The sequence below is a fragment of the Bison bison genome, unplaced genomic scaffold (genome assembly GCF_000754665.1).
Source record: "Bison bison bison isolate TAMUID 2011002044 unplaced genomic scaffold, Bison_UMD1.0 scf7180017864373, whole genome shotgun sequence".
Taxonomy (NCBI): domain Eukaryota; kingdom Metazoa; phylum Chordata; class Mammalia; order Artiodactyla; family Bovidae; genus Bison; species Bison bison.
Window position 1 is genome coordinate 5,454,042 of NW_011494945.1, and position 25,745 is coordinate 5,479,786.

Sequence of the window (25,745 nt, forward strand, 5' to 3'; positions counted from 1 at the left end):
CAAGAGTCTTCTCCAACACCACAGTTCAAAAGCATCAATTCTTTGGCCCTCAGCCTTCTTCACAGTCCAACTCTCACATCCATACATGACCACAGGAAAAAGTTGTTAAAAACACAAGTTATAGACGGAGGCTTCCAAAAAAATTTTTTTTCTTAGCAGGAAATCTCTTTATCAAGCACAAATTTGCAAAGGATTCTAAGCATATAAAAGAGAGAAAAGGGGAGCTGCTCCTGTTGAACCAAGGTGGAGGGTCTGTTCCTCCCCCGCATCTGCCTCAGTACTGCAGGGGCCTCACTCACCTGCATCACATTCTTATGAAAGCTCCCAGGGACACTGTTTGAGAGAACATTTTAGTTGAAAATGTGTTGGCCTGAAAAAATATTCATGGTCTGTTACATTAAAAAGCAAATTTAAAACAGTATAATTCTAATTTTATAAACAGCATGTGTATCTGAATTATTCCCATGTAGGCTGTAAACTGTGTGTTTTGTGCGTGTGTGTGTGTGTGTGTGTGTGCGTGTGTGTTGAAGGCAAAGAAAAATGTCTTGCAAGAAATATACCAGGTGTTTTTAAACTCTAGATCACAGAGTTTTTTCTTTTTGCTTATCTTTAGCTTTAATTTTTATATAATGACTTTGTACCTTTTTTAGGGTTTATTTAGTTTTGGTTGTGCTGGTCTTCACTAATGTGCTCAGGCTTTCTCCAGTTGCACTGAGTGGGGGCTACTCTTCCTTGTGGTGCACTGGCTTCTCACTGCAGTGGCTTCTCTTGTGGAGCACAGGCTCCAGGCGCACGGGCTTCAGGAGATGCAGCTTGAGGGCTCTAGAGTGCAGGTTCAGTAGTTGTGCTGCATGGGCTTTAGTTGCTCCAGGGCATGTGGCATCTTCTGGTGAAAACGTGAAAGTCTTAGTTGCTCAGTAGTGTCCAACTGTTTGCAACCCCATGGACTGTATCTCGCTCACCAGGCTCCTCTGTCCATGAAGTTCTCCAGGCAAGAACACTGGAGTGGATGGCCATTCCCTTCTCCAAGGGATCTTCCCAGACCAGGGATCAAACCTGTGTCCCCTGCATTGGCAAGTGGATTCCTATCCACTGTACCACTAGGGAAGTCCTGTACTGTTGTAGTTGTTGTTGTTTTATAAGAAAATATTTTTGGTTAAATATACATTAAAATCTAGAAGTCACAGCTTTGGAATATATAGTATTTGACACTATGCAATTAACTTTTAACATTTCAAAAGAAGGTTTGCATAAATGGCACTTGGTCTCTGTTCTAGTTATCTCCTGCTACATTATGAGTCACCCGCAAAACTTAAGTTTTTTAAAACAACAGTAATTGATCATTGATCTCTCCCAGTTTCTGGGGGTCAGTGTTTGGGGAGGGCTTTTTTGGGTGGTTCTGGCTCAGGGTCTCTTGTCAGGTTGCAGTTGGATGGTGGTTGGAGCAACTGGGGTCGGTCAGGCATCACTCTCTGCAAATTGATTCAGAGTCTCTTTTGTGTGGTCTCTCTGCAAGGGCTAGTTTGGGCTAGTTTGGACTCATAGCATGATGGCCTCAGGGCACTTGGACACTGCCTTGTGGCTGAAGTTTTTAAGAGAGAGAGTATCAGTGAACAAAGCCTGTGCTTGGGTATCATCACCTAGAGTCACTTCTACCATACTTTAGTAGTCACTGGTCACGAGTCCATCAATATTCAAGGGCAGGATCACAGAACAGGATGCATAATTGTGGAGCTGAGTACAAAGTGAAAGTGTAGGGTCACTTGTTCAAAACATATTAAGAAATTCAAGTCAGCAAGAGTAGAGCATGAAACCAAATGTTGAGCCCTTCTAAGTGTGGGGCCTGGTGTGACTATGCAGGTTGCCCACCCCAAGAAGCCATCCTTGGGGAGGGAACATCAACTTCATCTGTTGGTGGGAGGAAGGTCAAGGCCATATTGTAGAAAAGCATGTGAGATGGGATTTAATGGTGAGACCATCTTTGCAAAATAAAATCTGCCACAGATTTTAATCGCCTTCAATTAATGTGAGGTGGCTCACATTTTTACCACCCAGCACTGGAGTTAGCAGTTAGTTATGGAGGAAGACAAACCTAGACAGTGTATTAAAAAGCAGAGACATCACTTTGCCAACAAAGGTCCATATAGTCAAAGCTATGGTTTTTCCAGTAGTCATGTATGGATGTGAGAGTTGGACCATAAAGGAGGCTGAACACTGAAGAATGGATACTTTCGAACTCTGGTGCTGAAGAAGACTCTTGACAGTCCCTTGGACTGTAAGGAGAATGAACCAGTCCATCCTAAAGGAAATCAGTCCTGAATATTCATTGGAAGGACTGATGCTGAAGCTGAAGCTCCAATACTTTGGCCACCTGATGTGAAGAACTGATTCATTGGAAAAGACCCTGATGCTGGGAAAGATTGAGGGCAGGAGGAGAAGGGGATGACAGAGAATGAAATGGTTGAATGGCATCACCGACTCAATAGACAAGTCTGAGCAAGCTCTGGGAGATGGTGAAGGTCAGGGAAGCCTCGCATGCTGTAGTCCATGGGGTCACAAAGGGTCAGACACGACTGAGTGATTGAACAACAACAATGGAGGAGGAGGAACTGCTGATCTTCTCCAGCAGCTGGCCTGCATCAGCAATAACAGGGATGGATTTTAAAACTCTTTCTGAAGAGATACTGGTTGCTTCTAGATAGTGTACAGCAAAAGTACCTGTTTTATATCTGTTATGGACTGAATTGTTTCCCCACCAAAATTCACCCTCAATATGACTGTGTTTGGTGACAGAGCCTTTAAGGAGGTAATTAAGGTTAGTTGAAGTTGTTAGAGTGGGCTGCTGTTCTTGTAAGAAGAGGAAGAGATAGCAGGAGTGCTCCTGATACAGAGGAGAGGACAATGCCCTCATTGTCCATGTGAGGACAGTGAGGAAGCAGCCATCAGCAAGCCACGGGGAGAGGCTTCCGGAGAAATCAAATCTGTTTACACTTTGATGCTGGACTTTCAGCCTTCAGAACTGTGAGAAGACAAATTTTCGATGTTAAGCCACTCAGTTCGTGGTATTTTGTTATAGTAGCCCTAGTAGACTGACATAATATCTAGGACTTATACATATACTTGTTCTTTTCAGAATTTTCTTTATTAGTCATCCTTAATTCATTGGATATCCCAGATTCTCTGTCAGCTTCCAAAGAAAGCCAGATCTAATAGAAAATGCCATGTTTTAATTAACCTGCCTTTTTTGGGGGGAGGAGGGGCCACACTGAGTGGCTTGGAGGATCCTAATTCCTGAATCAGGGATTGAACTCAGCCTTTGGCAGTGAAAGCATGGAGTCCTAACCATTGGATTGCCAGGGAATTCCCTAATGTCCTTTCCTTAATAATATTCTGATGACTAAATGCTTTATTATTCAGTTTTCCTGGAGTATTGCTTGTGTCCAGTTAAGGCTCATGTCTATGGTAATACTGTAGTTCACTCATGGATTTGTATATAAAATAATATTTTTTTCAAAGATTGAAGTCAAGTATATGCAGACATGGCCATGAACAACGACCATCTCACTCTTTCTATGTATGCCACTCCTCCTCTCAAAAGGGGCATCTGTTTCATCTCCCCTTGAATCTGAGCTAGCCTTGTGGTTTGCTTTGGCCAATAGAATGCAGCAGAAATGACGCTGGTGATTTCCAAACCCAGGCCTTTAAAGATGTTGCAGCTTCCACTTTTGCCCTCTCGCTAGTCTGCAGGCATGTAACAAAATCCGCCTACCCTGCTGGAGGGCCCTCTTGAAGGGGAAAAGACTCAGGTGGGGAGTGTAGGCATGAGGAAGCTGACTACTTGAAGGAGTTCTAGAGGAGGGAAAGGAATGAGTTAGGGAACAGGAAGGCATCAAAGACAAGCTGCACCTGCTAGGCCTCATTGTGTGGCTGAGAAAGACCCGGGGATTGAAGCATAGGGGTTTTATGATGGTGGTTTTAATTGGCTTTGGAGGCTTACTGATCTGCTTTAGGTTTGACACTTAGCAAGACTGGAACTTTCAGTGTTGGCTGGGGTAGGGACGGACAGGATAACACCCACAGTTCCCTCAGATAGCTGCTGGCGCTTAGATCTGTGGTACAAGACACTTTCCCTAGGCACTGGCCCCGGGAAATGGGCTCCTGAACACATACTACCTTGCCAAAGCTCTATAGCAGTAGCAATTCCCCCCACTCCCCCCCGCACAGCCACATGCATATGCTGAGGTCGAAACTCCTAGCTCCTCAGAATGGGATCTTAACTGGAAATAGGGTCAGGGTCAAGACAGACGATAATTAGTTTAAGTGAAGTCATAATGGTGTAGGATGGGTCCCTAATCCAGTATGACTGGTGTCCTTATAAAGGGGAAATTTGGACTATAGAAACAGGAATAACATTGTGTAAGATGAAGACAGATCAGAGCCATGCAGAGGCCAAGGAATGCCAAAGATTTCCAGCAAACCACCAGAAGCTATGAGAGGGACATGAAACAAAGCATCCTCTATAGCTCTCAGAGGAACCAACACTGTTGGCCACTTTGATTTTGGACGTCTAGTCTACAGAACTCTGAGACAGTAAATTTCTGTTGTTGAAGTCACACAATCTGTGGCACTTTGTTATAGCAGATCTAGCAAGCTAATAGTTGTGCCAATAAACTTTACCACCAACCCCCCTTTCCTCTCATCTTTGCAGTTCTGGGTGGATGAACACAGGATAAACTTGTACCCATGAAGTGGGAGCTGTCAGATAGCCTCACATCTTAATCCAGTTAAAATTAAAATTCTCATTTCCTCAAGAAATTCTATTAAAGGTGATTTATTATATATTTCAGGCACAAAGGAAAGGAGGTAACTTTGATGGGACCTCTGAAGTTATGCTAAGTAGGCTGCTTCATCTACTTTCTTTGAGAATATGTCTGGTTATTCCAGAGTTTACAGAGAGCTAACATTTAGTTGTTTTTTTCAAGAAACCTGATTTAACCTAACTGTATTAGGATTGGCACTTGATTATTCTGATATAATAATTTGCATGATTTTTAGTGCCATAATTGTTGAAAGCTGATATTAAAATGTTAAAAGTGGCATATCTTATTCAGAGATGTTTAGCACCTTATAATAACAATAATATTGGGTGCATTATGCAGTAATAATGGAAATTACACTTGCAAAATTGTTGTGGTAATAGAACATTCTAAAAGGCAAGAAATAGAAAAAGCACCCTGGAAGAGAAGACCATGTTTTATTCATGGCTTTTTGGCTATCTGCGCTCCGAGGCTGGAAGATAGGAAAGAGCTGTGGCCTCCTCAGTACTGTGTTCTCCCTGGGCTGCATGGTCGAGATCAACTTATATCATTCTGATGCTGCTGCTAAGTCACTTCAGTCATGTCCGACTCTGTGTGACCCCATAGACAGCAGCTCACCAGGCTCCCCTGTCCCTGGGATTCTCCAGGCAAGAATACTGGAGTGGGTTGCCATTTCCTTCTCCAATGCATGAAAAGTGAAAAGTGAAAGTGAAGTCGCTCAGTCGTGTCTGACTCTTAGCGACACCATGGACTACAGCCTACCAGGCTCCTCCATCCATGGGATTTTCCAGGAGAGTACTGGAGTGGGGTGCCATTGCCTTCTCCAATCATTCTGATAGAAATGGAGAATTCTATCACTGGATTAAGAAGCGGGTGGGGAGTGTGGTCACATTTGAAATACTTTTTGTAAATGAAAATTGAATTTCTAAAGAAAGCATGCATTTACTATGACTTAACCTAATTATTTTTTCCCAGTTGCTTATAACTTTTGATTAATAGCTTATTTTAAAAATATGTTTGGAAAGAATATGTTAGGTATGTTGGTGGCTTATTTAAAAAATATGTTTGGAAAGAATATGTTAGGCATATTCCCCTATAATTCATCAGTATAGTTTTTAGGTCAATTTTAGGCTGATTAACTTTATCCTGCCCCTTTAATACTTTAATTTTTATAGATCACATTCAATATATTCAAACTCAGAGAAAGTCATGGTGAGAAATGAATCTATAAAGAAACCTAAGAAATTCTTCACTGTGTGAATTGACACAACAAATATTGGCTTTGAGTTTTGGATATTTTCTGTATAAATTAGAAAATTTTGTGAAGTTTTGATTTAATGTTTCTTTCAGCAGCTTATTTATCCTAATTCAGGAATATTCTGCTTAAAACTTCAAAGATTAAACAAAGCCAAGGGATGCACCAGGGCAGCAGAAATGACAAAAGAATGAATTAGCTCTGTTGTATCCAAGTCATGAGAATTATTCCAGCCTTGTGTATGTTCACATGGAACCTTTTCTAAAAGGTCAGTTCCTTTTAGAAAAGAAGATTGTTTTTGTCTTTTTTTAAACTTTTTCTCTTTGATTTTAGAACCATTGAATTTAAGAAAAAAAGCTGGTTTATGGATATCTAGGCAACCCACTCCAGTGTTCTTGCCTGGAGAATCCCAGGGACAGGGGAGCCTGGCGGGCTGCTGTCTATGGGGTCACACAGAGTCGGACACGACTGAAGCGACTTAGCAGCAGCAGCAGCAGCAGCCTTTTCCAAGGCCTCTTGATAGTCTTGGGGTTGTTACCATCACTGTTTCCCTGGTGGACCAGGAGGTACTGTTCAAGGCAAGAGAGTGAAAGCCTTTCCTGACGGGTCTCAGGATGCAGGGCAAAGATCATTTTCTTAGAGCAATTGTATCTAAACTCCATGTTAACTTCTCCAGTCAACTCTGAAATCACATAAGGAATTTTACCACTGGCAGCCTCATGTCTCAGCTGCAAATGAGAAACTTGTTAAATAGACATGCCCTGAGAGAAAGGAGAGGCTGGGGCAGGATTGGTCTTGGTTCTTGTCTATTCTTCTGAAAAGTCACTTTCAAGGCAGGACTTTGGTAACTTCAGTTGGCAGCTTCCTGAAGAGCTGTTTGGGGTTTTGTTGTCACCTCTTGGAACTATAGGCTTTGTTCTATTGCAGTGATTCCCTCCATCTTAATTATTCCAGTTTGTGTCTGAATGTGCCAGCCTTCTTCTGTGTGATCAAATTATCCCCTTTACTCCCCCTTCCCCCATTTCTTGGCAGCAGGAAAGTCCTTTTTACCAAATCCTTGCCTACCTAGAGGGCTGTTTTGCTGAGATAATGTATTTGGGAAAGTGATTCTTTAAGCTGGAAAATGCTCTGCTTTCCAATGTAAAACGGTGATGCTGGTAACAATACTTGGACTCAGTGACCCTTACTCCCTCTCCAATAGCACCTTATTTTCCAAACCAAAAGCCTTTTAGGAACTCTGATTTACCATTTTTCCTTTTGTGGTTTATGGGAATTCAATATCATGTCATGATTAAGAACATGGGCCATGTAAACAGACTTAATTCATGTTTCACCACTGTCTCTTCAACTGTGTGACCAAGGATGGGTTACTCTCTGAGCCTGATTTCCTCAGCTTTAAATAGGGATACACCCTTGCAGAATTGTTGAGAGGAGTAAATGAATATCGCAAGGTGAAGCACTTAACATAGTGCCAGGATATAGAAGCATTTGGTAAGTAATTAGCTTTCATTGCTTTCTGGAGGTGTCTGGTATTCTGTTATTCTAATGGATTTTGTGCAAAGCCAGCAGAAAGGAGATCCTTCTCATAACTTAATGGCAAACTCTCTCCCATTTTACTTTTCATCCTGTATTCCATCTCACCTGGAATGTGAACTTGTGTTCATTAAATGAACAGGGAATGGTTTTATTAATTTTTTCTTAGAATGCTATACTGACATATACTTTTTTAAAAAGTCACGGAATACTGTTAATACTTTTTTTTTTTCCAAGTCGAGTATTCAGAGAGCTGAGAACTCTTCCCCTAGCTTTCAATCCTGATGAAATTGGTGGGGGAAAAGGGGTTGTCAAGGTTTTTGAGGTGGTTTCTATAGGCAGTGGCCCTCTGCCAGTCCTTCTCTACAGGCCACCATTCTGCCAGGACTGAGTTCCCCTAAGCAGCATATTGGTTGCTGGGGAGAAACTGTGGACATGGAGATATACATGCTCCAGCATTTCCTTCTTGGACATCCATGCCCACTGGGCAGAGAGTAAAAGGGTCCATCATGATTTCTGGCTGCTATTTCATTATTTGTGTGTGGAGTGAGGTTAGAGAATCATGTCATAAGTGGCCATTTGAAAAAGACTTCTAACTCTAAAATTTGAAAATTTCTGCTCTTTTGGGAAGCAGCTATATAGTGATGCTCCTGATAGCAATGGTATTTTTAACAATGTTTACTGACTCTGCTAATCTCATTTCATCATTTTGTTACAGATTGATGTTCTCAAAGCAGATCTGGAAAGCGCAGAATGGAAAGTTTTGGAAAATCTTATTCTGGAAGATGTCCTCGAGCAAATTGGACAGCTCATCTTTGAGATCCATCTCCACTGGCCCGGGTTTGAGGTCAGTGGCAGTGACAGCAGTGTTGTGCGGTTCTGGTACAGCCTCCTCAAAGAGTTAGAACTACAGGATTTCAGGCTTTTTCACAGCTACAAAGATTTATCTAAACCTCAGCTTTTCCTGAAAAAAGATATTTTCAATGCGAGTAGCTGTTATACTCTGGGTTGGGTGAATACAAGATGGAAATAGGACACAGGATCTCATCAAGAACTCAAGGAAATATTTGCAGCAGGGAACATGTCCATGATTCTAGTTATTGGTTTACTTGTCTAGTCTCCCACTAGCCTGTGACTTGCTTGAGGCAGAGGTTGTGTTATTACCTTTGTAGTACATGTAGCTTAGCACATGGTAGGGAAACAGTTAATACATGTTGAGGGGACAGACATAGGCGTCAATCTCCATCTGCCCAAACCTAGGCTCTTTGCCTATTTGCCTCCAACAGAGTGGAAATGCTTGTCTTTCCTCACCTCAACTTGGAAGATAATCCCCCATTTATCTCAGTTTTCCCTAAAATTAATTATGTATCTATAAACCATGAGTTCACCACCATGAAAAAGAAATTATATAACATTTCTATTTTTACTGGGTTGATGAGATCCTTAAATATGTAGCCTGCTGTTTAAAATAAGGCCTTCCATTTGGTATTCACTCACCTCTTTCAAGGATTTTCTTGTTCACTCTGTCAATAACATTCTTTACAGCCTTGTAGATTTCCGTCATTCCTCCTCAACCTTTGCTGAGGCCATGCTGTGACTTTATAAGAACCACTGATTCTGGTTTCTATGAATGCAGACACACCAAATTCTGTGACTGAGTAAGAAAGACTAAACTATCATGTTCTTCAACTCAGGATTCTTTTTATGTTCAGCCTAAATCCCCTCTGTTCCCATGAAACTAAATACAAAACAGATTTGAGTGTCTTCAAACCTGATTTCTCAACTACAGACTTGCCTATGGTGTTATTTTTTTCTTTAATACATTATCTCCAAAGTCAAATGAGATTTTCCTTTCTGCCAATTGACATTCATTGTAAGCCTGTGGCCTGAGGGTCAGATTCTCTCTTTTTCCTGGGACAGATACAGTGTGGTAATACCAAACACACTGTATATATTTTATATTTTTTAAAAAATTAAGCAGAGAATTCATATTCTCAATAGTTTGAATGATCTCCAACTTTTCCGTCTACAGGAATTAGACATTTACTTCTATAAATGATTTTCAAAAATCCTATTTCAAATAAATTAATTAAATAGTATAAAAATAAATTATTACCTTTGATATATTAAATACATCTTCTGGCATTTTCTATATCCCAAGAGAACAGTAATACATACACTGTTTAAGAAATTTGGGGAGAGCATAGAGTACTGATTATTGCTAGACCTTAATTCCTTATCCCCATTGTTTTACCTCCTTCTACTCTAAACATTCCCTGGATTGGCTTTTTTGCTTTTTGCAGTGGTTTGAAAATATCATTCCTCAGGTGAGAAGCCAAATATAATAGAGTTATATCGTCTTACTAACTTGACTTCAAAAGGGAATAAGACTTTCTGAATTAGTAGTGAAGATTTTTTAAAAATATAAATGAGGTTTTTTACATTAAAACTTACAGGACACTAACAAAAGTCATTGATGTGAGAGGGCCAGCTTGAATAAGTTAGCAGTTTAGTTGCTTTCAATGTCCCTAGTTGCTTTCAATGTTTTGTACTATTTCAAAAGTACAAAAAGTCCATAAAACTCTAAAGTGGTTTATCTTGTTAGTTTGCATGGTATAGCCTCCAAAACAAAGTTAACTTTAGTCCTAATCCTGTTTGGATTATATCATAAATTGCCTTTCATTTTTAATAAAAATTTTATATATTAAACACAGTAGACCTTTTTAATTTAAACCTTTTAACCCTTCTTGTACACCAAGGTATGAGGTATACTGCTTCCCTGGTGGCTCAGCTGGTAAAGAAATCTGCCTGCAATGCAGGAGATCCAAGTTTGATCCCTGGCTCGGGAAGATTCCCTGGAGAAGGGAATGGCTACCCACTCCAGTATTCCTGCCTGGAGAATTCTATGGACAGAGGAGCCTGGCAGGCTACCATCCATGGGGTCATGAAGAGTCAGGCCTGACTGAAGCAACTAAGCACATGAAGTATACTAAGTGTCTAGTATGATTAGGTTTTAGATGTATTCATACTCATACCAAGGTTCCTAATTCATGGTCTTGAAGAGTAAGAACATTACTGAAAGCTCCCTTTGTACAGCTTAAGTTACCACTTATTCCAGATTGGTGGTACAGAACATCGACTTCATCACACTATATCTATCTATATATGTATCTGAAGCAAGAATGGGTGCACTGTTGAGAAAAAAATAAAGACAAACTCAAAATAAATCACAAACACACCCACCCACACCTACCTACTTAGGCAGCCTGTTCAATAGTTATTTGTACTTATTTTATGCTTTTTTCTACGACTGTCCTTCATTCCCTTCATAGATAGTTTGAAATTTGTGATGAATATTCTGACTGTTGCTATGGTTTCCCTGCCTCTAGAATTATTATGATTATTGTGTGGGCCAGGGTTTTTTAACCTGAGTGTTATTTCCATTTGGGTTGGATCATTCTTTGTTGGGGGAGGGAAGGAGGGCTATTCTGTGCATTGTAGGATGTTGGGCAGCATCCCTGGCCCTCACCCTGGAGGCCAGGGCCACCACAAAAACGAGACAAACAAAATGCAAAAAACAAACAAGCAGAATCAAGAGCTGCTATTTTCTTAGAGCTTACTATGTGCCTAATACTGTGCATAGATTATTCCTAATCCTCCAAACAACAGTATAAGAAAGTGCAGTTTTTCCAATTACACAGGTAAGGAAACTCTGAGAGGTTAAGTAGCTTATTTAGATTATTCTAATGGTGGAGTAGTTCACATCTCAGCCTGTCAGATCCCAAAGCCCATGCAGATCCCTCCACAGGGCTGCTTCAATAGCATTTGACAAATGCAAAGACACATTTTTGCCTCCCGGTTAGTAAATGGGAAGGAAAGTCTACTAATATACCAGGACCAGACCTGCAGATCTGTTAGAGTGGGGATCATTTTTGTAGCAGGCAGGTTTAAACAATCTATTCAATTAAAATATGTCCACCAAATGGAAGCTTACTGAAAAATATGGGGTCCCAAAAGCTTCTCTGACAATATATTCAGGTTGCCAAAAAGATCTTGCAAGGCTTGGAAGTGACTCTTGGCCCTGGCTGGTCCCACATGGCTCCTGGATTTCAAGAAGGGCCCAGTCACTTGGAAGTACAGCTTGCATTTCCTTTGTTTCAAATTCGCCTTTGACGTTCAGATATATGAACTCAGATGTGAATATCTGTGACACACATCTCTTAATTAACTCCTACCAGAATTAATAAATGAATCTGAAAATACAAATTTAATAATGCTCTTATCAAATGATTCTGTTTTAGACGAAAGACATATGAGGATGTAAGAGAGTCAGAGGTCAACCTTTAGGCACAAAGTCTATGTCACAATCTGAGATTAAAGTAAAAGAAAAACAATTTTCCCACTCTCCTTTTTCTTAGAATGATTGTATTTTATGTAGTTATAATAGGTTATCAATAAATATCTGTAACTATTTGACATGTTCAAATAAAGGGAGCCAGGAAGACATAAACAAACTTCTGTTAGACTAAAGGTCCACTAGTCTTTGCATCAGGCTAGAACAAAAGCAAATTTATGAATTTACAGTGTTTAGTTCAAATCAGTTATTCATGTAAGCATTTCTGCTTTGGCTATAAGATTGTATTTATTATATAGTAAATACCATGCAAGATTTGTGTTTCCTAAATACTACATGTTTGGATTTTGTAAAGCTTGAATTAATACCAGGGAACCAGCCTCATCATATTTCTCCAGATGAAAAATGAAAGCCTCATTGATAATTCTATTGCTACTTGACCATACAGTGGTACCTACAAGCTCAATTATGTAATATAATTCTCTTCTTTTAGCGATAAGTTTATGTTTGTCTTTAAGCAATAACATAATTCTTTTTTGTACCAGCCAGTTGCTGGTTCTTTGTGAATTCAGTACGTTTAATTATATGCTAAAATATGTTCCTGTTTCTCACATTTAAAAAGGTATTTGAACTTACCACATGAAATTGTAATCCAAAGATTCAATATATTCTTAAACTGCCTACATTTAGAAATTATAGAAATTATTTTATTGTATTTCTGTCCTTAAGTAAATCAAGCAAGCTAAATATTGTCACATTTTATGTTAAGCACAATACAGGGAAATACGAGTGCTCAACAAATACCTGTTAAAACTAACGCTGTGTTAAACTAGCAGCTTCATATTCTTATAAAATATTTTAAGTTTTTCTTAGTGATAGCTTTTGTGAAATAAGATTGTCTGAAATAGTAAGGGATTTTTTTTTCCTGCTAAGTTTAAATTCTAGACTATTTTAATAGAGAAGCTTAGTATGTATATGCTGCTGCTGCTGCTAAGTCGCTTCAGTCATGTCTGACTCTGTGCGACCCCATAGACGGCAGCCCACCAGGCTCCCCCGTCCCTGGGATTCTCCAGGCAAGAACACTGGAGTGGGTTGCCATTTCCTTCTCCAATGCATGAAAGTGAAAAGAAAGTGAAGTGGCTCAGTCGTGTCTGACTCTTCGAAACTCCACGGAATGCATGCAGCCTACCGGGCTCCTCTGTCCATGGGATTTTTCAGGCAAGAGTACTGGAGTGGGGTGCCATTGCCTTCTCCTAGGTGGGTATATATCATATAATATCCAAAAGTCTAAGTGAGTTCTATAACATTAGTGAGAAACCACAATTTTGTATCAATAAAAATAAGCTATCTGTACAAGAAAATATTATTTTTCAAGGATTGATGTCAAATCAAACATTGTTTCCTCAGGGACCCCCCCTTATTGAAGGCCCCCAGTTATGTTTCCCTACAATGTCTTCTGGGCTTCCCTGATGGCTCAGCAGTAAAGAAGCCGCCTACAGCCTGCAACGCAGGAGACGTGGTTTCAAACCCTGGGTCAGGAAGATCTGGAGAAGGAAATGGCAACGCACACCAGTGTTCTTGCCTGGGAAATCCCATGGACAGAGGAGCTTGGCGAGTTACAATCCACTGGGTCTCAAGAGCTGGACACGACTGAGCGACTAAACCACTACCATCACCACAGTGTCTTCTGTGCTCCCCAGCTTCACACTCCGTTTACTTTCATGAGTCTGCTTATGTGATGACTTTCCCTCCATGAGGGTGGGAGTCATGTCTGTATCCCCAGGGCCTACCATGGGACCTGCTGGGTCAAATGTGCTCCATAAATATTGTTGAATATGAATATAAAGAAAGCTATTTCACATAGGATTTTTTCAGTGAGATTATTTCATCATTGTCATTGACTTTTTTTCTAATATTAAAAATATCTTTGGAATTTAGATGAATCAGTCTCTCTCTTTTTGGTTAATTTAAAGCACAAGTCCTTTTCTTGACATGGTTGTTTATTACACTACTTGCAGTAGTCCTCATTCCTGATTAAAGATGCTAACCTGAAGATCTTTCTTGACCTTGGGGACTTGAGAGCTATGTAATAATTGAATCAAATAAGTACGATAATAATTAAAGGCTCAAGTATTGTTAGAAGTTATCCTAGGATACTAAACCTCAGTCTTCTTTTCTCATTCCTCATTCTTTTTTTTTAAACAGAGAACAACTTTTTAGAGTCACTGTGTTAGATCACAACTCACAGTACCATGGAGAATATTTTTCAGTTTATGAGAGAAAGAAAAGTATGATGATGTAAGGCTACTTCTGTCAAGGGCAGGGGCAGGCATTCCTATAAAAGTGATGAAAACCACAGTGGTTTTTTAGGACAAAAAATATTAAGATAGTTTTTCAAAGAGTAAAAAGGAGAGAGAGCATATTATGTTGTCCAGGCTATTTGACTGAAGTCAGAAAAGTCCTTCCCACCACAGTTAACCATTTGGTCTAACTCTAGTGGAACAGGCTGTTAGAATGCCTTTTAGTTACAGGTTCTGTTTTACCAAAGGAGGAAATAAACACAGTCTATTAACTACCTCAGAGAAAGCAAGCTGGAAGCCACAAAAATCACGACACAAATATGACAATTTTAAAATACACAATTAAGTGGAAGTATGTAGAGGAGACAGGATAGCGGGATGAAGGGAGAAAGATTCTGACACTGCTGCTAACTAGCTGTGTGATACCAAGCAATTCATCACCCTTATTGGCCTATTTTCTTATCTTAGGTTGGAATATTTGATTTCTAAGGTTTCTTCTAGTTTAAGAATCTCATTCTTCTAAGATTTTTGTGATTAGAGAAGGCTTAGAGGGTGGTTAGGTAATTTCTTGATTTGTGTGCTATAAAAGGGAAGTCTTAGGATAAATTCAAGAGAAACCAAATGATATGTTTATTCACAAGAAAAGGCCTAGATTAAAGATGAATTCGTTATGATGGCTCTCCAGTCAACAAGTGAAGTACCCTTAGGTAAAGTACCTTTTTAGGCAACACACTTAAGCTCCCAAGATTCTAAAAACCAGAATGTTTCAGACTGCACTTGTTTATACTTGTTTTTAGAATGTTCTAACAAAAAAGTGGCAGTATTCAAAGATACTAGATTAAGGATGTATTTTCATGGTGATCTTTCTGTTTATGTATATGTGTGAATATATATGTATGCATGTGTGTAGACACATGCGCGCGCACACACACACACACACACACGTTTCTGTATATATATGAATGCCCAAGAAAGAAAAACCTTCAGACACAAAAGGTTCAGAGGGACCCTAGAACCTGAGAGGCAGCAGGAACCTACACTGCAGTGGTCTTAAGAGTTCAGTATAACAGTTAAGGGGCCAGGGGCCTAGAGCATTAGAGATAAGGCTTCTTGTTTGGCGGGACAGGATTGGAGCTGATAACCTGTAGCAGTGGGCCCTTTGGAGGGTGACAATCTCAATGGAAGAGGGTTCTAATAAAGGACCTCTATCCCCTTCTTGCAAGCACAAGGAAGTCTACCCTTCCTGTAGCTCTGTAGAAAATCAAAGTTTGTTCTAAGAGTTTGAAACCTTCAGTCCAAGAAATTGAATTTATAATCACATGGTTTGGAAATCCATTAGCTGAAAAATTTAGATAAAAAACTGGTTCTAGGGGGTGCTGTCTCAGAGCAATCTTTTGCTAGGTCATTCATTTACCCAATGATCAAGTAAATATTTGATAACATGAATTTTGAGCCAAGTGCTATGATGGAATCTTCTTTCCATTGGCTCCTCTCTTCTTCTTAGGTCCCCTTAGTATTTGCCTTGTTTATACTGTATTTCATCAGTAATTTTATGATCCATTAAGAAAGAATGCTGCCAATTAAATTATGACACATCACTGATTTTAAAATATAGTTCTATTTCAAAGATGACAAAAATGAGAAAAACATGCATTGTTGATGAAAAATTGCATCAGGTTTCCCTAGGTCTCTTTGAGACCCAAAGTTAATACTGCTGATGGATATTTTGACCTGGATGGCACTTCACACTTCCCTCTCCATACCTGAATTCATTATGGTTCCCTAATCATCCACTACTTTCTTCTGAATTCTGTATCTCAGTAAGGGGCACCATCTCCAGGTAGTTCTTAGTCCGCATTATGAGAAACAGTATTTTTCAAGTAGAGTCTCTATAATTGTTGCTGGTGTTGCAATTCTTACAGCTACCATAGGGTTTGTTATTTCACTGTCCATGTTTTCTTCCAGGTAATTAATAGCTAAGAACATCAACCAGCCTCACAGAGCATCCTCAAAAATCACTCTATACTTTCATCCTTAGAGAAATGCCTGTTTGATACTACTCCATGTTCCTTATCTTAAAACTGGCTCCTTATTAAGGACAAAATATTCCCAGCTTGTGCTTCACTATGTAAATATTCATTAAATTTTCTACCAAAGCATCATTACTATCCTTAACTTTTAGGAAGGAAATCTGTCCTGGGTGTGACAAAAGGGTTGCAGTGAGGAAAACGAGCCAGATGGTAATCACTTATTTTCAGTCACAATATGATCTTGAAATTTTTAATGCTGGAAAAGAACCCCACACATTTGTGTACTCTAAAATAGGTGCAATCAAGACTCAGTGGCACCAACTGAATAAATATGGACTGTGTTAAAACTTACTCTGTGTGCTCTGAGGGCATTGTCCTGTATTTTTGTCATTTATTTAGGATAAGCCCATTAATATACTATACTCACCTTTAAAGCATCATTTCTCCCCAGAAAAATCAAAGTGAAAGTGAAAGTCGCTCGGTCGTGTCCAATTCTTTGTGACCCCAAGGAGCCCATGGAATTCTCTAGGCCAGAATACTGGAGTGGGTAGCCTTTCCCTTCTCCAGGGGATCTTTGCAACCCAGGGATCAAACCCAGGTCTCCCGCATCGCAGGCGAATTCTTACCAGCTGAGCCACCAGGGAAGCCCAAGAATACTAGAGTGGGTAGCCTTCTTTCTCCAGCGGATCTTCCCGACCCAGGAATTAAACCAAGGTCTCCTGCATTGCAGGCAGATTCTTTACCAACTGAGCTATCAGGAAAGCCCAGAAAAATGACCCATTTAAAATCTGCAAATGGTTTAATCTGGTGTCTCAGAGTTGAGACTCAAAAGGAGACTAAGAACAAAAATGTTGATAACACTTTCTACAAAAATGCTTTATTTAAAAATACCATCTTTTTTAAAAAAGAGACAACTTTTATATACAGTTCCTTAGTTTAGAAACAGTTAAAAACACAATAAAATAAACCCAGATTTAGAAGTTATGATTTGTAAAATACATAATACTGGTCCTGAACAAGACAGTTCAAATGTATGATTAATTCTTTGTCCCATCACATTTCAGTAATTCACATTTGTTAAAACCAGTGGTTGGGACTACAGAAAAGCTCCTGATTGAATTTTTTTCCTCTTCAGGAAATGGCAGCCACCCTTCCCAGCAGATCAAGAAGTAGAAATGGCAGCAGCAAGGCAGTGTATTATTTGAGTGCTGTGTCCAAAATACATCTCTACAGCTTTTATTCTCTTTTTAAATTTTATTTGAAATTTATATGTGGCTATGCCACCTGGTCATCTATACCAGGTCTTTTTAAATTTTAATGTTTAAAAATGGAAGTTCGAAGGGCACGGAGTACAAATTGCTCTTGATAGCACAGGACTCAGGGCTAATGAGTCCTAGGATATCAACACTCAACAAGATTCTGGTCTCCAAGTCAGCAGTCTGAGCAGCTATGAGCCAATCTTTTATCACGTGGCACTGAAATATTTCACACTACATTCAAATATCTGATATAGATTTGTAAAAAAGAAAAAAGAAAGGAGAAATGGCTTGTCAAACTAAAGTGCTATTAGCTACTATATTTAAGAAGCTATCTTGATTTCACAATCTGAAGTTAAAAAAAAATCTTTTTTAAACCAATCACAGTCCTTGCTTCTCAAATTAGGAACCCATCTTCCCAGAGTGTCAATTTTACCCAAAGATTTGGAAAGAAGTTTAACATTTTTCTAATCTTAAAAAGTTCTATTGAATATATTCATAAGCAAAATCAGATTAGTTTTCAAGATAAAACATATAGCTTCAAAGAAATTACAGGCTGACATTTTGAACTATGTTCTCACACCCAATCTCCTATGAGGAGTATTTCAATAGTAACTTCTGTGAACAGTGACCTAGGAGACCCTGATTTCTGAAAGTGTAGCCAGGTCCTTACTGGACAGTAAATACAAATACAATTCAAAGTCTTGATTCATTCTCTTGAGTTCCATTTTCAAAAATAATGTGATTCTCTGATTATATATAGTCCTGTCTATACCGATCAAGAAGAAAGCCAAGGAAAGAACTCTGGACTGATTTTTATTTTACACTGTTTAACAATTAGAGAAATGCTGCAGTCAGAGAAGATTGCTGGCTTACAACTGAGCAGACACAACATAAGTAATAAAAAAATAATGGAACTCCTGAATCCAAAAGATTAGAACTGACCCATGGGAAATAATGGGAACAGTAATTGTGGGTGGTTTCTATCCTTCTTTTCAGATTCACATTAAATCATATCATCCCTGTTCTTTCCTTTCTGTTGAAGAGGTAATCCATTAGGGATTCCTTCTCAGCTCCTAAAAGATCCTTTTAGTACATCATGGGGGTAAACCCAAACCACCTGCCAGCAATAACCACCTGTCAAATGTAAAGTCAATGGTCATTCTCTGTATAAATAACATCTATAAAGAACAAAATGAAGTTGCTAATGAAATTATATGAGACAAATTTACAAAGTTTTTTTTTAAAACAATGGTTCAACTTCACAAGACCATGTAAGAAAATCATAACCTATAAATCAAGTTGTCATCCAACACCTTTAATAATTAAATATAGTTAAATATGATATTGGATCAAAAATGATCCTAGATAGTTTAAGGATTAATCCCATTAATCCCACAATTTAATGAGACCATCCCAACCACAAGTTATGACTTTAGATGTTTCATGAGGATGCCACACTGCACCTATACACACTTTATCGTGAGCTTTAAATCTACTGTAGAGTTTTGTGGTCTTCCAGTCCCAGATGTTTAACTTTCCATTTCCATCTCCTGAAATCACATAGCTGTAATGAGAAGAAAAATAAATTCAAATAATTTAAGCACCTTAAAATGGTAAACAAGATGAGGAACAGAGAAAGAGTTTATATTTCTTACTTTAACATAAAAAAAATCAATGTGACTGTATAATATTTGAATAATAAGGTAGTGTATAAAGCATCCTATAATTTAATCTTCTATCAAAAAACCTCCCCATTGAGTGACCAGTCTAAGACAGAAAAATTACTTTCAACTTGGAAAAGTGGGAGACCCATGGGCCACAGTGAATGCAGGATCACAATCACTCTCTAAGACAGTCAGAAACAGTGTAAGGGGGTCAATTTCACACACATGTAGACCGTGCACACACATGTAGACCACGCACACACATGTAGACCAAGCACACACATGTAGACCATGCAAACACATGTAGGCTCATTCAACTATCATCTTTGTAATTATTTTTGGCTCCAAAAGCTTCTGAATATGTCCAATACTCATTCAAAGGTAGGAGTCTAAGTGCCAATTACCAGGCTAAACATACAAGGTTACAGGAATTTATGAATTAGTGACACCCATATATTTTAGCTAACAACAGTGGAATGAATACAGAGTTTCACTCTTAGAAAGGCTCTAGGCTTCAAAAATCTAGTGTGACTAAGAAACATTCAGAGGCTGGATTTGAGGTTTTAGCACAGAAAAGCTGTAGTGAAGTTGTTAACTTCAACCCCACAATACAGGATTAATTCCTCTGGGGCTCATTGAATCATAGCAATATAGTGATTATAGTCCTCTCAGCCTTGCTTAGAAAAGTAGAAAGAAAGAAAGATATTGCCTATATGGACAGGGACTCATTATGTGCTTAAAGGGCACAGAACTAACAATGTAGAGAGATATACTGAAGAACTTAAAAAAAAAAGCGCCAAATATAACTGTCTTAATTTGTTCTTGTCTTTTATCTGGCATTTAGACAATCTGAACAATTCTCATACAATTACATATATAAAAGTGATTTGTACAGTGTTGCTATTTGTATAGTAGTAGTTTATATCATCATATATGAATACGGGAATAAATGGGAAAGTTTAAACTTACCTCATGTCTGGTGAAAAGTCTACTTGACAAGCATAGCCTGCTACCATATGGCCCTTAAAAATTTTCTTCTTATTCAATCTAAATCTGTTCTGTGCTCCAAAAATTAAGATTTGGTTGTCCATTGATTGGCACGCTAGCCATTTCCCTGTAAATTCAATAAATGAGACATTTTAGAGGAAGACTGAAAAATTTAAAAAGACTTTTATTTAAGTAGGTTCAGTCATTAATATTATTTTGTTTCCAACCACTATATAATAATAGGAAAATAAATTTACCATACTGCCTGTGAAGTGTTACAAATAAGTGAGAAATATTTGTATTTAATAGAGTAAGGGATTTTGCTCATAAAATCTTGTATCATTTAGCATTTTTCCTATAAAAGCTTTCTTCTGTTTAAATAAGGATATACAAAAACTTACTGAGTTTAGCATTAATAAAACAAAATTAAATTTTAAGAAATGAAATGAATTTGTAATAAATATAAATAATAGAACCATGGAGAGAGAAAGACTATTTGTGTTAACTACAGAAAGAGGAAAGATGAACTCCAGGTGAGAAAACCTAGGATTATTAAATAAAACTGCACAAAGATATGATAAAAAAAATCTTTAGTAACTTTAGTAAAAAAAAAATTTAGTAAAACAATTTTACTAATACTGTAGTAACACAATGCTTTTTTAAAAAGTTTTATTGAAGTAATAGTTGATTTACAATGTAGCATTTAATTTCTGCTATATAGCAAAGTGACTGATATACATATATTCTTTTCCATTATGGTTTATCAAAGATATTGAATATAGTTCCCTGTGCTATATGGAGGACCTTATTGTTTATCCATTCTATTATATAATAGTTTGTATCTGCTAATACCAGACTCCCACACCCTCCCCCCATGTCCCTTGGCAACCACAAGTATGTTCCCTATACCTGAAAATATGTTTTTGTTTTATATATATATATTCATTTGTGTTCTATTTTAGATTTCACATATGTGTGATATCATATAGTGTTAGTTTCTCTCTTTCTGACCTACTCCACTTAGTATGATAATCTCTGTTGTTATTTAGTCACTAAGTCATGTCCAGCTCTTTTTGAGACCCCATGAACTGTAGCCCACTAGGCTACTCTGTCCATGGGATTTCCCAGGCAAGAAATACTGGAGTAGGTTGCCACTTCCTTCTCCAGGGGTTCTTTCTGACAGAGTCTGAACTTGCATTGAGCCACCAAGGAAGCCCATGATAATCTGCAGGTCCATCCATTCTGTGCAATAGCATTATTTCATTCCTTTTTATGGCTGAGTAGTATTCCATTGTATATATGTACCACATCTTTATCCATTCATCTGTCAATGGACATTAAGGCTGTTTCCATGCCTTGGGAATTGTGCAGCCATGAACACAAGGGTGCATGAATCTTTTCAAAATACAGTTTTGTCTGGGTATATGACCAGGAGTGGGACTGCTGAATCATGTGGCAACTCTATTTTTAGTTTTTTGAGGCAACTTCATACTGTTTTCTATAGTGGCTGTACCAATTTACATTCCCACTAATAGTGTAAGAGTCACCTTTCCCTCCATACCCTCTCTAGCATTATTTATAGACTTTTTAATGACATCCATTCTGATTGGTGTGAGGTAGTACCCCACTGTAGTTTTTGATTTGCACTGCTCAAATAGTTAGTGATGAAGAGCATCTTCTAATGTCCCTATTGGTCATCTGTATGTCTTGTTTGGAAAAATGTCAATTTAGGTCTTCTGCCCATTTTTTTTGATTTAGGCCACATTGCTTTCATCTACCTAGGATTCACCAAAACCACTAGAGTCTAAACTGAAGTATCTTTGTATCCTATATGTTATAGACATTATAAAGGATGACCCTAACAATGTTCATAGTCAGACTAAGTAAGTGGCCTTGTTCAAGATGGGCACAGTATTGGTGACAGATGGTTTAAAAATACACTGTATGAAATGTAGGTGCACAAATGTGACTGTATACAATATGGTGATTATCAGAACAGCACCCTGTGAGGTTGCTCTTCTCATAAAAATCACAGGACACTTGACAATTGTCCACCGATTTGCCTATGGTAGATGCTTCGACTGGAAGAGCAAACTCTTGCTCCCTCTTCCTTGCTCTATTCTCACAGCAGCTACATGAGCTAACAGTGGCTTTGATGACCATGCTGCCCAAACATCAGGTCCTCCACTTTAATATCCTCATGTAAAATTATATCAGTATATCTGGAGTACTCGTACTTAAAAGGCCATGAGTTACTGAATAGAAAACAGTATTAAGCAGACTTATCTTTTTAATTTTTGTCTGAGAAAATCTTTTATGGTGAATTGCTAAGGTGTTCTCATATAAGGAACCAGAACAAAATTACCTATTCCCCAAAAGAAAAAGAGCTCACAGTAAATCACTAAATGAGTTGCTGAACATGATTCTGTTGGAAGAATTATTAAAAAAAAACAAACCCAAAACCCTGATTCTCAGATGGAAATCCTTAGATGCTTGGGCAATGTTGCAAATCATTGTTTCTTTTATTTTTACCTTTTTTAAAAAAAACAAGAGAATGGGTGAGGTGACTCATACATGAAAATCAGTGATTATTTCTAATATACAAGTATGGCACTGTGACAGACCTCCCCCAGGAGGGAATGGCCAAGGCTCTTTTGAAAACAAAAATCACACAGTGTCTTAGAAGCTTATTTAAAAACACTGTAACTACTAACTCACCATTTGGAGACAAAGTCACTGCAGGCATTGAGTGCATACTGGGTTCTGCTATATACTTGAAATCCACAGGGATATCCCTAAAAATTAAAAATAACATATCAGAATAGTAACTTTTGAAAGTACTTTTAGAAGAATAATCTCTGAAACAAAAGAGATGCTCTTGAAATTATATATTTAAACTTTCATGAAACTTCCTGGAGGAAGGAAAACCACGAAACGACATTCTATTATTATAAAGCTTTTACTTATACAAATGACTTTCCATGATAATTACAAGTGTCAGTGATTTAGTTTTCTACTGCTATTTGATTTTAACTTTTCCCTTTATGTTAAAAAATAATCTGTTATTATAAGTTCTCTAATAATGAACTCATCTAAAAATGTACCATGGTAGACAGAAGCAAGACGTCTGAGGCAAGCCTGCACGGAAGTATTCTTTTACCCACCAATCAACCATAACTCGGCACTCTGCAAGCAGGTTCAAGTGCTAAAGAGCCTTCAGCAGTGCAAGTAGATGGTAGGCAAAGCCGCACAGGGATCTGCAAGCAGGCTGAGCCCATCCAGAAATCTCATAATTTCTGGCAGATTAAGCACCTGGACATCTTCTATTTTCAGCTTACATGTAAAGTATTCCAAATGTGTACAGTGTAGGAGAAAAAACATTAAACATTTTTTATGAGAATAAAAGATTACAAAATAAAAAAGAATAAAATGAAAACAACAAAAATTCAAAACTAGTCAAATTCAAAACCTAAATCTAAAACCATCCAAAGTTCTAAGTGTCTTTTCATTTTTAATACTCTCCATGATTAAAAAAAAAAAAAATTCAGTAGTTCTGAAGGATTTTGATCTTGCTGCTTTTCATGAGACATCAGAAATGTTTTTTTTAATAATGTGTGGGGAATGTAATCTGATGAATAATACGGAATATAAAGCACCAATTTCAATTTCAAACTATGGTTCAAGTTCAAAGACTGATTAATTAGAAAACAACAAAGACAATAATAATAATATGCCTTTTAAGTAAGGATCTTCTGTATCCATCTATCACCCCAGAAGAAGTAAACAACTAGAAAAAACTTCTGTCACAGTCTTTGTTGGAGGAAAATATTTTCTGGTATAACCTGAGGAACAGTAAGATTTATCAAATCTCAAACCCTTTATATCTCTAAATAACAGTGAGAAGTGACTTCAAAATGATCCAAATATATTGAGACGAGCTTAATCTTAAAAAGGTTCAACTGCTTTTCCCTTCTCATATTTATTATTAGTAGCTGATAATTTTATAACATGATTTTAAAAAATAAGAGCATTTTGTAAATTAAATTAACAATACTTCAGGTTCATTATCAATCCATGTTTTACAAAAGTAAACAAAAAAATTTAAACAGATGCTTTATTTCAAGGACTCCTGATACAATGAGCTCTACAACAAGAGATTCTCTATATAAACAATCTGAACACCTATGAACTTCATAATTACTAGTAAAAATGCTAGTTGTAGTTCTATTTAATAATACTGTATTCTAATTAGAAATTATAAATCAGTATAATAAGCTTGTTGGACTGTAAAGAAAGCTGAGCACCGAAGAATTGATGCTTTTGAACTGTGGTGTTGGAGAAGACTCCTGAGAGTTCCTTGGACTGCAAGGAGATCCAACTAGTCCATTCTAAAGGAGATCAGTCCTGGGTGTTCTTTGGAAGGAATGATGCTAAAGCTGAAACTCCAGTACTTTGGCCACCTCATGTGAAGAGTTGACTCATTGGAAAAGACTCATGCTGGGAGGGACTGGGGGCAGGAGGAGAAGGGGATGACAGAGGATGAGATGGCTGGATGGCATCACTGACTCGATAGACATGAGTCTGAGTGAACTCCAGGAGTTGGTGATGGACAGGGAGGCCTGGCGTGCTGCGATTCATGGGGTCGCAAAGAGTCGGACACGACTGAGCGACTAAACTGAACTGAACTGAATATGCCACAAACAGGGCTTCCCTGGTAGCTCTGCTGGTAAAGAATCCGCCTGCAATGTGGGAGACCTGGGTTCAATCCCTGGGTTGGGAAGATGCCCTCAAGGAGGGCATGGTAACCCACTCCAGTATTCTCGCCTGGAGAATCCCCATGGTCAAAGGAGCCTGGCGGCTTCCAGTCCATGGGGTTGCAAAGAGTCGGACACGACTGAGTGACCAAGCACAGCACAGCATGTTACAAATAATCTTCAGCTTGGAAATGAAATCATCAAAAAAAAAAAAAACCTAACAAAAATGTATGACATTTTTAAAGATAAAAGAGTAGTGCCAACCTCTGAAATTTTCTTTTAACAAAAATAAATGCCTTTGGGAGAAAACATGCCTATGACAGCTCATGATATAGGATACCACAGGATGCTCAATATCTAATTACATCTCCTGTTCTCCTTTAAAACTGTGTAACAGGCTTAGTTTGTATGATATTGTAAGAAAACCAACTTTCCTTTGGATAAACCAGGAGGATGGATATTATGCTAAGTGAAATAAGTCAGACAGAGACAGACAAATACTACATGGTATCACTTATTTGTGCAATCTTTAAAAAAAATAAAATCAAACTCACAGAAATAGAGAGTAGATGGTGGCTGCCAGGGGATGGGTGGAGGGGTGAGTAGGGAATTAGGCAAAGCTAGCAAAAGGGTGCAAACTCTTAGCTGTAAGATGAATAAGGTCTGATGTTCTAGTGTATACCATGGTGGCTATTGTTGATAATACTGTACTGCATAACTGAAATTTGCTAGGAGAGTACAAACTAAGTGCTCTCACCAAACAAAAAGTAAATATGTGAGGTGATGGATATG

The 25,745-nt window shown here is 38.2% G+C and overlaps 2 protein-coding genes across 2 annotated transcripts in view; one reads left to right on the plus strand and one right to left on the minus strand.

Moving 5' to 3' along the window:
• Window positions 1-13,894, plus strand: part of METTL24 (methyltransferase like 24) — a 96,572-nt gene extending 82,678 nt beyond the window's left edge. Inside the window, exons 6-7 of the mRNA XM_010856689.1 lie at window positions 8,324-8,452; window positions 13,367-13,894. Coding sequence (XP_010854991.1) covers window positions 8,324-8,452; window positions 13,367-13,429 — 192 coding nt within the window. The 3' untranslated portion in view covers window positions 13,430-13,894. The remainder of the gene's footprint in view (window positions 1-8,323; window positions 8,453-13,366) is intronic.
• A 3,252-nt stretch (window positions 13,895-17,146) lies between these two features.
• Window positions 17,147-25,745, minus strand: part of CDC40 (cell division cycle 40) — a 49,353-nt gene continuing 40,754 nt past the window's right edge. Inside the window, exons 13-15 of the mRNA XM_010856617.1 lie at window positions 22,918-22,994; window positions 20,182-20,326; window positions 17,147-19,112 (exon numbers count right to left, since the gene is read on the minus strand). Of these exons, the coding sequence (XP_010854919.1) occupies window positions 18,935-19,112; window positions 20,182-20,326; window positions 22,918-22,994 (400 nt within the window). The 3' untranslated portion in view covers window positions 17,147-18,934. The remainder of the gene's footprint in view (window positions 19,113-20,181; window positions 20,327-22,917; window positions 22,995-25,745) is intronic.